The 13,264-nt window shown below is 39.3% G+C and overlaps 1 protein-coding gene across 7 annotated transcripts in view; it reads right to left on the reverse strand.

Annotated features, from left to right (window-relative positions):
• Positions 1 to 13,264, reverse strand: part of TASOR (transcription activation suppressor) — a 67,777-nt gene that overhangs the window by 13,704 nt on the left and 40,809 nt on the right. For all 7 annotated transcript variants that reach the window (XM_055134521.1, XM_055134519.1, XM_055134520.1 and 4 more), the window contains 3 exons: positions 4,733 to 5,139; positions 2,783 to 2,924; positions 1,896 to 1,955 (listed from right to left, as the gene is read on the reverse strand). In XM_055134521.1, coding sequence (XP_054990496.1) covers positions 1,896 to 1,955; positions 2,783 to 2,924; positions 4,733 to 5,139 — 609 coding nt within the window. The remainder of the gene's footprint in view (positions 1 to 1,895; positions 1,956 to 2,782; positions 2,925 to 4,732; positions 5,140 to 13,264) is intronic.

Genomic DNA, 13,264 nt, shown 5'->3' on the forward strand with positions numbered 1-13,264 from the left:
AAGCAATTCACATGAAATAAACCAGGAAATTTAAATCCCATGTAGTGACTCAGGAATACAAAATATCCTTAAGTATACAATACAGGACTTACTACATATTAAAAAAAGATCTGGAAATATTCCTAAGAAATTCATAATAGAAGTCAACTCACTGAGAAGGAAAAAACTAAGTTTATGGACGTGAGTGTAAGATATGCTTTTTCAAGGAGTTTTTTACTTTTGGCCTCTCCAGTTTGTGCAGGAGGCCTGAGGGCCCTTCCTGGTGATTCTTAGTCAATTGAGCCAATGTGTCAGCACTGAGGATGCAGTGTGCTTGGAACCCTCACGGACTGCATCCTGAGGTGCTTGGGGTACCATGTGGTGCCAGGGATAGAACCAGAATCAGCTGCAAGCAAGGAATGTCCTAATCTCTATACTATCTCTCCAATCCTTTTTATAAGCTTTATAAACTTTTATAAGCTGAAATATAATTTAAACTGATGTGGATATTTTCCATATTCAAAACTCTAAACCAAATCCCTTTCTAAAATGTAAATAATCATCACCTGATTATGCTCAAAAGTTTACTGTTTAATTTTATTAAGAAGAACAACTTTATCATTTGATTTTATTTGGGAGTTATATGTGGCAGTGCTTGAAGACAACTTCTCCCTTCACTCCCCAGCAGTGCTCAGGAGATGGACCCTGTGGTGCTAGGGACTGACTGAACCAGTAGTACTCCCTCATGTAAAGCATGTGCTACAGTCTTTTGAGCAACCTCCCTGGCCCCAACTTTATTGTTTAAAATTTTTTTCATTAGGGCTGTAGTGATTGTACAGTTGGTAGGGTGCTTGTCTTGCACAGGCTGACCCTGGTTTGATCCTCAGAACACTTTATGGTCCCAAGTCCACATGAGCACAGAGCCAGGAGTTAGTCCTGAGCACCACTGGGTGTGGTCCAAAAACAAATGTTTCTATCAATGAATAATTGAATGCACAAATGACAATATCCATCATAATACCTATTTTCTAATGACCATCATTCAATATTCACTTTTTAGTGGTGAATAAAGTATTTTCAAAAATCCTAATCCTTTTAGTGACAAACTACATAGGTGGTATTTGAAATTAAGACAACTTCAAATACTTGGAAGCATAAACAAAACCTCTTCTGTTATTAGAAAGAATTACACACACACACACACACACACACTCAAACCAAAAAAACCAAATACTGATAACTTTCAGATAAAATATTCAATGACAGCCAAATACACTGTATTTGGAGGGCATAACTGGCCTCCAGACGCATACTTTCTGGTGTACCTCCTGGCCAGGCACTGCCAGGAATGGTCTCGGGAGCCCTGAGCACTTCTGGGAAGTCCTTAATAAAGTGAAAAAAATTTTAATTGTCTTAAGCAACCATTACAACTAGATAATCAGTAATATTTGTAAATATTTCTAGAATCCAAAATCCTAACCTTCTGTTTCAAATATGCAGAAATTAATATTACTTTTAGAAGACATGAGTCAAAAATATTCAAAATGAGAAAGACAAATTCCCTGACTTCATATATTTCAAATGAAAAAACAAATATACAGGAAGACTTTCTCAGGATATTATGCAGAAGTAGACTAATAAAATATTCTTTCCAAGCCTTTCCAAGTCATCATGCCACATAAAATCTGCTGTAGGTAAAGAAAACTAATTTTTAGGAATAGTTAAAGCTCTCTGAAGACATTCTTTGCCATGAATATTTGATACAAGCCAATTAATAATCAAAATACAAATGTTATCATCCTACTTATCTGTAATTAATAGAACTTTAAGTTAATGCCCTATTGATGGAGTACCAGAAATGCAAGTAGCGATTCAGAAGGCATACTGGGAGGAAAATCAAAAGCAAGCCTTCTCACCTGATGTTTGCTTTTCACCATATTTTCCCTGCTGGTCTTCTGGACTTCTTGTATTCCCTCCTAAGGGAAAGCATACATAGTTTTGTAGAATATTTTCAGATAGCAATGATACCTACTAAACTTTTACAAATGCTAACAAATTCAAGCAATTCCATTTTTGGCCTAAAGTAAGGTTCCCTTTCCATTCACCCAGAAGGGTTATCAAATGGTTCTGAGTATCTATTAGGAAGGTCTCTAGAGGAGACATGATTAGAATAATCATCTTGTACCAACTACTTCTTTATTTTAAATATTTCCTTTCTAAGTCAAAGTCTCTAGCACATAATCTAAAATCAGGTGCCTATCATCACTTCCAGACCTCTTGTTGTCCCTACTAAGATACTAAGTAAAGAATGGTGTTAAAACTCATGGAAGGGACTGGAGCAATAGTACAGTGGGTAGGGCGTTTGCCTTGCACGCCACCGACCCAGATTAGATCCCCAGCATCCCGTATGGTCCCCCAAGCATCACCAGGAGTAATTCCTGAGTGCAGAGCCAGGAGTAACCCCTGAGCATTGCTGGGCATGACCCAAAAAGCAGAAAAAAAAAACCCTCATGGAAACCCATCATATTTTCAAATTCTCCTCAGTGTCACTGGAAGGACTGTTAATTTTAGTTTATAACACCGTTTTCTTTTTTATGAAGAGCTGTTTGTTCAAGGGCCAGGAAGATAGCTCAAAGAGCTGAAGCACATATCTCACATGTATGAGGCCCCAAGTTCTAGCCCCAATACCATCTGGTCCCCTTAGCACTACTAGAGGGTTGCTATACTCACTAAGCTCTGACACTGCAGGAAACCAATACTGAGTAAAATAAAGCAATATATGCTCCAATACACTTCTTCTTACCTGTAATTGGAATAAGTTTCCAGTGTATTTCAGTCTCTTCAACATTATTTGACTTAGATTGTTTATGGATTCCATGTTCAATGGAAACAGTTGGACATACACTGCAATCTTCAAAATTATTCATATTAATTAAACTTGGATCCTAAAAATTAAGAGTACATATTCAAGTTTTATTTCCAATTAATTTTATGTTAAGAATAATTATTTTCCCAAAGCAAAGTCACAGACTCTGATCTAAACATTATAAATGAGTAAAACGAACAAGGTCAAGTTTAGAATACTCAAGCATCAGTTAAAAATGATACTTCTGGACTAGGGATGTAGCTCAACAGTAGAGAACCTGCCTTGTATATGTAAGACGTTGGGTTCAACCCCCAGTACTAGAAAAAAGGTTTTGAGCCAGCAATATAGTTCAACAAGCTGGAGTGCATGCTTTGCATGCAGAAGCCCTGGGTTCAATCAATGAGACCATATTGCCCTACCAAAAAAAACTGGGCTGGTTTAACTGAAAATAAATTCTTTTTCCCTGAAAACATAATTTGAATGTGATTTAGAGTAGAGGTAAATAGACTGTTTGGGCAAAGCACCAAATATTTTAGACTTTACACCACATGAACCATTCAAGCACTGAGTACTATTAGGTATGGCCCCCAAAATTTGAAAACAGCAGAACAAGATCAGTATTTTATCATTATAAATAAACCAAATGCCTGTCAGATTAAAATCACCATAAGAATTCTAAAGAGCACTCATTTCTCATTCCTATTTGTATGAGAAATATACAGCACCTAACTTTTAAAAACTGGTACATAGAATTCAATAGCATCATCTGATTGACCTTTGGGTTCTGTGGCTGCCATAATAAAGACAATGCTGGAAACAGATAACTCAACAGTATGTGGGCAGGCTTTGCATGCAGGAGACCTGGGTTCAATATATGGAACTGCATGCTCCCCTGAGCACCATCAAAAAGAACCTCCAAACACTAAACCAGAAGTAATCCCTAAGCTCCACCAGTATGGCTCAAAAACATAAGAGGTCAATATTTTGATGATTCAAATTTGTTATGAAATTGACATGGGATTAACTCCCCAAGAGCAATTTCTGATAACAGATAAATACTCAATTATATACAAAATCCTATACAGCAAAAAAGAAAACAACTTATTATTCATTTCTTTCTACATTATTATCCTAGAAAGACACTTCTTGAAATTCATGTCTCCCCTAACACCCAAGAGTAGTAGAGATAAGGAAAACGGGGTCTGTTCCACAGCTTAGAAACTGGCCTCACATGCTGGAGGAAAAGGCAGCTCAGATAGAGAAGGGAACACCAAGTAAAGGATTTGGGGAGGACCCATTCAGGTTGAAAGATGCATGCCGATAGTAGACTATAGACCAAATACGATGGCCACTCAATACCTCTATTGCAAACTACACTACAACACCCAAAAGAAGAGAGAACAAAAAGAAATGCTCTGCCGCAGAAGTGGGGTGGGGTGGTGGGAGATGGGGTGTGGGTGGTGGGAGGTTTATTGGGAACATTGGTGGAGGAGAATGGGAACTGGTGGAGAGATAGGTAAATGATCATTGTATGACTGAAATGCAAACATGGTGATTCACTATTAAAAAACTAAAAAAAAAATTCATGTCTCTTGGGGCTGGAGAGATAGCACAGCGGGTAGGGCGTTTGCCTTGCACCCGGCCGACCCGAGTTCGATTCCCAGCATCCCATATGGTCCCCTGAGCACCGCCAGGGGTAATTCCTGAGTGCAGAGCCAGGAGTGGCCCCTGTGCATTGCCAGGTGTGACCCCAAAAAAGCCGGAAAAGAAAAAAATTCATGTCTCCCTTTTTTTGGGAAGAAGTTAAATACTAATGCACATCCACATTCACAAGAGCATTTCACACATTCACATAAATGAATAATGATAATTAAGATCTACACTTACTTCATTCAAGTGTAGTGTAGAGTCACCTCCTACTTCACTGGTACAAACAGCAACAGGATACTTTAAAGATGATGTATCAACTTCTAGCAAGGGACTCTGAGTACCCTTAAAATGTACATTTTCAATTTTTCCGCAAGTAAGTGGCTCATATTCCTTCTTATCTTGAGTAGAGTTCAATTCATACTCATATTTTTGTCTCAGTTCTTCGTAGGAATCATCAGTGTTCAAGCCTAAGGCTTTGTTGACTGTGTCTGTCAGGGTTGCATCAGAATGGCGTGCATTTGCTAGTGTTTCGGACAACCAATTAAACAGCTTATGGATATCAGCAATGCCCGAGTTAGAGGCATCTTGCTGTTGCTGTCTCAAGTCACTCTCATGCTCAAGTAAGCCAAGAGGCTGAGGGGATTCTGAAAAGAAGAGAAAAAAGAAAATTATGTTTTAAGGTCTAAATGCTAGCATAAAAATAATATTCAAACAAGCCTGAATTATCCACAAGATATTTACAGGCAGGAACTTAAATCACTGGCTAAGATTTTACAAGTTCACCCATCCACTTACACATCCTATACACACATATATATAAATATATATACACATATATATAAATATAAACTTTGTACAAACACCAAAATTCCCTTTACACAAAATTTATTTTCATAATTTGAAAATTCTACTAATGGAATAATGATCTCCAACATGTTGGTCGTATGGACAAAATATATTAACAGTCATATGATAATTACCTTAAACTGTACCACCAATATTCTAGTGTCAACTAGAAGATTAAACGATGAACAGATAAAATACATGTACTAGTTCTTGTATAAAATATTAGGAGAGCAGGATACAATTAAATCTAAAAACAAAGAGAAAGAGAGAGGGAAAAAGAAGAAATAAAAGGGAGGAAGGAAGAAAGGAAAGAGAGAAGGGAGAGAGGGAAGAGGGGAAAGGAAGAGAAGGAAAGGGAGAAAAGAAGAGAAGGAAAGGGAAAGACTTTGATTTCTACTGTCTCTTACATTTTGTTAAAGCTTTGGTGAAATTCTGAAATTTCACAAACTTTATCTTTGTGACTAGATTACTTAAAATCATAGCAAACCTAGGACATTAGAGACATAAAATCAACCAAAAGAACTATATACTAAACTTTAAGAACAAAATGCAACCCATCAGAAAATAGGGCGATGCTCGGCCACGCCCTCCTGTCCCCCCCATCAACAGGAAGACACTGGGGGCATAGCCTGTGTCTTAGTGGGTGGGGTCTCAAAGTGGGCGTGGCCTACTTTCGGAGCGGCGGCCGCCTTAGCGGCCGCAGTTATTCTTTGCTACCTCAGCTTAATCGGTACTGTGTATTTCTTTGAAAATTCACTTTTGCGATCTCAAACACTTACGCAAAATAGCCATTAGCTTAGGCTGACACTATAAAAGCTATCAGTGAATAAGGGAAGCTTAGCACAATCGGAGCCCCTTCTTCCCACAAAAAGGAAGAGGAATAAATAACTACAAGGTTCCAACTCTATACTTCCGTGACAATATGAAGAAGCAGCGAAAATCCCCTCCGCGAAGAGAGGGGGAAGAAAAGATTCCAGAAACCTCAACAGGGGCTTCTCACATCTACGACCTCTCAGATAAACAATTCAGAGAGGAAATCTGGAGGAGAGTCGACCTACTCCAAGCAAATATGGAACAGACATCCAATAAATTAAGGGAGGAGATGAATGAAGCGCTGGAACGGTCTACCAAGAAAATCCAGGAAGAAATGAGAGCAGAAATTTCAAACCTTCGAACGGAAGTCTCACAAATAAAGGAATCGGTAGATGAAATAAAAATCTCACTAGATGCCCTCAACAGTAGAATGACTACAGCCAAAGACAGAATCAGTGATCTGGAAGATGAGCTGCAGAAAGCTTATAGACAACAACAAATCATGGCTAGAGAGCGAATCAGAGCCCTGGGGGATGACTTCAAGAGGAACAACATAAGAATCATTGGAGTACCAGAACCGCAGGGAAGCAACCCCAATGAAAAAAACACAGTCAAAGATATCATTGCTAAGAAATTCCCAGAGCTGGAGAAGGCAGGCATCCAGATACAAGGAGTCCGAAGAGTACCAGCAAAAAGAGACCCGAATAAAAAGACCCCAAGGCATATCATAGTCAGAATGACGGATACCATGGATAGAGACACAATTCTGCAAGCAGCAAGGTCAAGGAAGGAAATCACATACAAAGGAGCACCCCTCAGATTTACAGCAGACCTGTCAGAAGAAACCCTCCAAGCCCAAAGACAATGGTGGGACATAGTGAAAAAACTCAACGAAATGAATGCCTCACCAAGAATACTTTATCCGCCTAACTCTCACTCAAACTCGAAGGAACCATACACTATTTCTCGGATAAGCAACAGCTCAGGAACTTCATAGACTCAAAACCAATCTTGAAAGAAGGTCTAAAGGGGCTACTGTAAGACAAGGAGGAGCCCCATAAGAACAACAAATCCCACAGAAAGATGACACAAAACCACATCACAATAATCTCTCTCAATGTCAATGGCCTAAATGCACCTATCAAGAGACACAGAGTGGCTAAATGGATCCAGAAATTAAACCCAACATTCTGTTGCCTGCAAGAAACACACCTGAACAAACAGAGTAAACATAGACTCAAAGTCAAAGGATGGAAAACAATCCTGCAAGCAAACAACCCCTTAAAAAAGCTGGAGTGGCCATCCTGATATCCGACAACATAGATTTCAGGATGAAAAAGATCAAAAGGGACAGCAAAGGTCATTTTGTTTATCAAGGGATATGTACAACAGGAAGAAATCACACTCTTAAACGTATACGCTCCTAACGAACGACTGGTTAAATATTTAAAACAACTCCTAACAGACTTCAAAGAGGACATCGCTAACAGCACAATTGTAGTCGGAGATTTCAATACGGCCTTATCGCCTCTAGATAGATCCACAAGAACAAAACTCAACAAGGAAACACTGACTCTGAAAGAAGAAATTGAAGAGAGAGGCCTAATAGACCTATACAGGGCCTTACACCCCAAAAAGAAAGAATACACATTCTTTTCCAGTGCACACGGAACATTTTCTAAAATAGACCATGTACTGGGCCCCAGAACATACCTGAATAGAATCGGAAAAATAGAAATTGTATCAACCATCTTTTCAGACCACGATGCGCTGAAGATAGAAGCTAACCACTCAAAATACGGAAAATCAAATCAAACACCTGGAAATTAAACAATTCAATGTTGAACAATGAGTGGGTCAGGAAGGAACTCAAGGAAGAAATCAAAAGATACTTAGAAACAAATGAGAATGAAGACACGAGCTACCAAAACCTATGGGACGCAGCTAAAGCCGTGTTAAGGGGAAAATTTATAGCTCTCCAAGCATTCCTCAGGAAGGAAGAAAGGACCCACATAGATAGCTTGACTTCACGACTCAAGACCTTAGAAAAGGACCAGAAAAAGGAACCCAAACCAGACCGAAGAAAAGAAATAATAAAAATTAGAGCAGAAATTAATGACATCGAAACCAAAAAAACAATCCGAAAGATCAATGAAACAAAGAGTTGGTTCTTTGAGAAAATAAATAAGATTGATAAACCGCTAGCAAGACTGACAAAGAAAGAGAGAAAACTCTAATAAATCGAATCAGAAATGAAAAGGGGGACATCATAACAGAAACCAGTGAGATTCAAAAGATCATTAGAGACTACTTTGAAGGTCTTTACGCCACAAAAAAGGAGAACCTAAAAGAAATGGATGGATTCCTTGATTCCTACAATCTCCCAAGACTGAAGAAAGAAGACCTGGAATACCTGAATAGACCCATCAATGTTAAGGAGATTGAAACTGTAATCAAAAACCTCCCCAAAAACAAAAGCCCAGGCCCAGATGGTTTCACTGGCGAATTCTTCCAAACATTTAAAGAAGACCTATTGCCTGTTTTCCTCAAACTTTTCCAGGAAATTGAAAAAACAGGAACTCTCCCAAACAGTTTCTATGAAGCACATATCTCCCTAATACCAAAAGCAAACAAAGACACCACTAAGAAAGAAAATTACAGACCAATTTCCCTGATGAACACTGATGCGAAAATCCTCAACAAAATACTAGCAAATAGGATTCAACAACTCATCAAAAAGATCATACATCACGACCAAGTGGGATTCATCCCAGGGATGCAAGGGTGGTTTAACATTCGGAAATCAATCAACATAAACCACCATATCAACAAAAGTAAAGATAAAAACCATATGATCATATCAATAGATGCAGAGAAAGCATTTGACAAGATCCAACATCCTTTCATGATGAAAACCCTCGCCAAAATGGGGTTTGGAGGAACTTTCCTCAAGATAGTCGAAGCCATCTATCACAAGCCTACGGCAAGCATTATCCTCAACGGGGAAAAACTAAGGGTGTTTCCTCTGAGATCAGGCACAAGACAAGGATGCCCACTCTCACCACTCCTCTTCAATATAGTACTGGAAGTACTTGCGATAGCTATTAGACAAGAAAAAGAGATTAAGGGCATCCAGATAGGAAAGGAAGAAATCAAACTCTCACTATTTGCAGACGACATGATACTATATCTAGAGAAGCCTAAAGCCTCTACTAAGAAACTCTTAGAAACAATAGACTTATACAGTAAAGTTGCAGGCTACAAAATCAATACCCAAAAATCCATGGCCTTCATATATGCAAACAATGAGGCAGAGGAAAGGGACATGAAAAAAGCAATCCCATTCACAATCGTGCCCCAGAAAATCAAGTACCTCAGAATCAGCTTAACCAAGGAAGTAAAAGACCTTTACAAAGAAAACTACAAAACGCTACTCCATGAAATCAAAGAGGACATGAGGAAATGGACATATACCCTGCTCGTGGATAGGGAGAATCAATGTTGTCAAAATGGCAATACTCCCTAAAGCATTATACAGATTCAACGCGATCCCTATAAGTATACCCATGACATTCTTCAAAGAAATGGATCAAGCAATCCTAAAATTCATATGGAACAACAAACGTCCAAGGATAGCTAAAACAATTCTTGGGAAAAAGACGATGGGAGGCATCACCCTCCCCAACCTCAAACTTTACTACAAAGCAGTAACAATTAAAACAGCATGGTACTGGAACAAAGGCAGAGCTGCAGACCAATGGAACAGGGTGGAATATCCCTACACACAACCCCAAATGTATGATCATCTAATCTTTGATATGGGAGCAAGAGATGTGAAATGGAGCAAGGAAAGCCTCTTTAACAAATGGTGCTGGCACAACTGGACAACCACGTGCAAAAAAATGGGCTTAGACCTTGACCTGACACCATGCACAAAAGTCAGATCAAAATGGATTAAAGACCTCAACATTAGACCACAAACCATAAGGTACATTGAAGACAAGGTCGGCGAAACCCTCCACGATATTGAAGATAAAGGTATCTTCAAAGGTGACACGGAACTAAGCAATCTAGTAAAAACAGAGATCAACAAATGGGACTACATTAAACTAAAAAGCTTCGGCACCGCAAAAGATACAGTGACCAGAATACAAAGACTACCCACAGAATGGGAAAGGATATTTACACAATACCCATCAGATAAGGGGTTGATATCAATGGTATATAAAGCACTGGTTGAACTCTACAAGAAGAAAACATCCAACCCCATCAAAAAATGGGGCAAAGAAATGAACAGAAACTTTACCAAGGAAGAAATACGAATGGCCAAAAGGCACATGAAAAAGTGCTCTACATCACTAATCATCAGAGAGATGCAGATCAAAACAACCATGAGATACCACCTCACACCACAGAGACTAGCACACATCCAAAAGAACAAAAGCAACCGCTGCTGGAGAGGATGTAGGGAGAAAGGGACGCTTCTTCACTGCTGGTGGGAATGCCGACTGGTTCAGCCCTTCTGGAAAACAATTTGGACGATTCTCAAAAAATTAGATATTGAATTCCCATTTGACCCAGCAATACCACTGCTGAGAATATATCCCAGAGAGGCAAAAAAGTACAATCGAAACGACATCTGCACATGTATGTTCATCGCAGCACTGTTTACAATAGCCAGAATCTGGAAAAAACCCGAATGCCCCAGAACGGATGACTGGTTGAGGAAACTTTGGTACATCTATACAATGGAATACTATGCAGCTGTTAGAAAAAAGGAGGTCAAGAATTTTGTAGTTAAGTGGATGGGCATGAAAAGTTTCATGCTGAGTGAAATGAGTCAGAAAGAGAGAGACAGACATAGAAAGATTGCACTCATCTATGGTATATAGAATAACAGAGTGGGAGACTAACACCCAAGAACTGTAGAAATAAGTACCAGGAGGTTGACTCCATGGCTTCGAGGCTGGCCTCACGTTCTGAGGAAAGGGCAACTCAGAGAAGCGATCACCAACTATATTGTAGTCGAAGGCCATGTGGGGGAAGGGAGTTGCGGGCTGAATGAGGGCTAGAGACTGAGCACAGAGGCCACTCAACACCTTTATTGCGGGCCGTAGAAGCTAAATAGAGAGAGAGAACAGAAGGGAATGCCCTGCCACAGTGGCAGGCTGGGGTGGAGGGGGAGATGGGATTGGGGAGGGTGGGAGGGACGCTGGGTTTACGGGTGGTGGAGAATGGGCACTGGTGAAGGGATGGGTTCCCGAACTTTGTATGACGGAAGTATAAGCACAAAAGTGTATAAATCTGTAACTGTACCCTCACGGTGATTCTCTAATTAAAAATAAATAAATTTAAAAAAAAAGAAAATAGGGCGATGGAATGAACAGAAACTTTCTCAAAGAAGAATCCAAATAGCCAAAAGGCACATGAAAAAAAGCTCTTCATGACTAATCATCAGAGAGATGCAGATCAAAACAACAATGAGGTATCACCTCATATCACAGAGACTGGCCCACAATCAAAACAACAGAAACAACCGGTGTTGGAGTGGATGTGGGGAGAAAGGGACTCTTCTTTATTGCTGGTGGGAATGCCAACTGATTCACCCATTTTGGAAAACAGTATGGACGATTCTCAAATGATTAGAAAGTGAGCTCGAATTTGACCCAGCAATACCACTTCTGGGAATATATCCCGAAGATGCAAAAAAGTATAGTAGAAATGACATCTGCATTTGTATGTTCATTGCAGCACTGTTTAGAATAGCCAGAGTCTGGAAAAAACCTGAGTGCCTGAGAACAGATGACTGGCTAAAGAAATTCTGGTACATCTACACAATGGAATACTATGCAGCTGTTAGAAAAGATGAGGTCATGAAATTTGCATATAGATGGATCAACATGGAAAGTATCATGTTAAATGAATCAGAAAGAGGAACCAACATAGAAAAATTGCACTCATTTGTGGAATATAAAATAACAGAATGGAGACAAACACCCAAGATTATTAAAGGTAAGTACAGGGAGGATTACTCCACAGCTTAGAAGTTGGCCTCACATACTGGGGGAAAAGGCAGTTCAGTTAGAGAAGGGATCACCAAGTAAATGGTGCTAGGAGGATCCGCTTGGGATGGGAGACGCACCCTGAAAGCAGACTATAGACTAAACATGATGGTTACTTAATACCTTTATTGTAAACCACAGCACCCAAAAGGAGAGAGAGAGCAAAAGGGAATGTCCTGTCACTGAGGTGGGGTGGGGGGAGGGGGAACAGGTGGGGATGGTGGGAGGGATGCTGGTACCACTGGTGGTGGAAAATGGGCACTGCTGGAGGGATGGATACTTGACCATCATATGACTGAAACGCATGCATGGAAGTTTTTAAGTCTGTAACTGTACCTCAATAATAATAATAATAATAATAATAATAATAATAGAATAATAAAGAACAAAATGCACTATGAAAGAAAATACGTGGCTATAAACATGGCTATAAACTAGGCAAATCTGGGTAATTTGTACAGCTCATATCAGAAAAATCAGGCAAAAGCAGATAATTAGATTCATATACTTAAGAGAAGGAAGTTGTAAAGCCTAGGCAGATGTAAACAGTTTTAAGTAGGACAAACTGTACTATAGAAGAAAGGAAAAAAAATCAAAGCAACAGAAACCATATGACATGATTTTAATCATATGATATATGAAATAGGAAAAACTAATCTGTAGACAAAAAGCAGATCATTAGTAGGGTGGGTGGTGAAATTAACTACAGAGGAGCACAAGGCAACTTTTGAGAGTAATGAAATACTCATTCTTTTTGTCAGTTTTTGGCAAATGCTCTCCCCACTGTACTGTACTGTCTCTCTGACCCAAAATTCTATATATTGTAGTTTCTCTTTTTACCAAAACTCATCAACACTGTGTAGCACACAGTACTGCTAACCTATAGCTGTGCATCTGAAAATTACAGTGTTACCTCAATGAAAGCAAACACACAACTTTATACAAATCAGGGATCTGTGAATGAACCCAGGGTCTCATACATACAAGGTATGTGTGCTGAGCCATATCCTTGACCTTGGCCAAGTTTAAACTTTCCATGCCTTTTATC

The sequence above is a fragment of the Sorex araneus genome, chromosome 4 (assembly GCF_027595985.1).
Source record: "Sorex araneus isolate mSorAra2 chromosome 4, mSorAra2.pri, whole genome shotgun sequence".
Classification (NCBI taxonomy): Eukaryota; Metazoa; Chordata; class Mammalia; order Eulipotyphla; family Soricidae; genus Sorex; species Sorex araneus.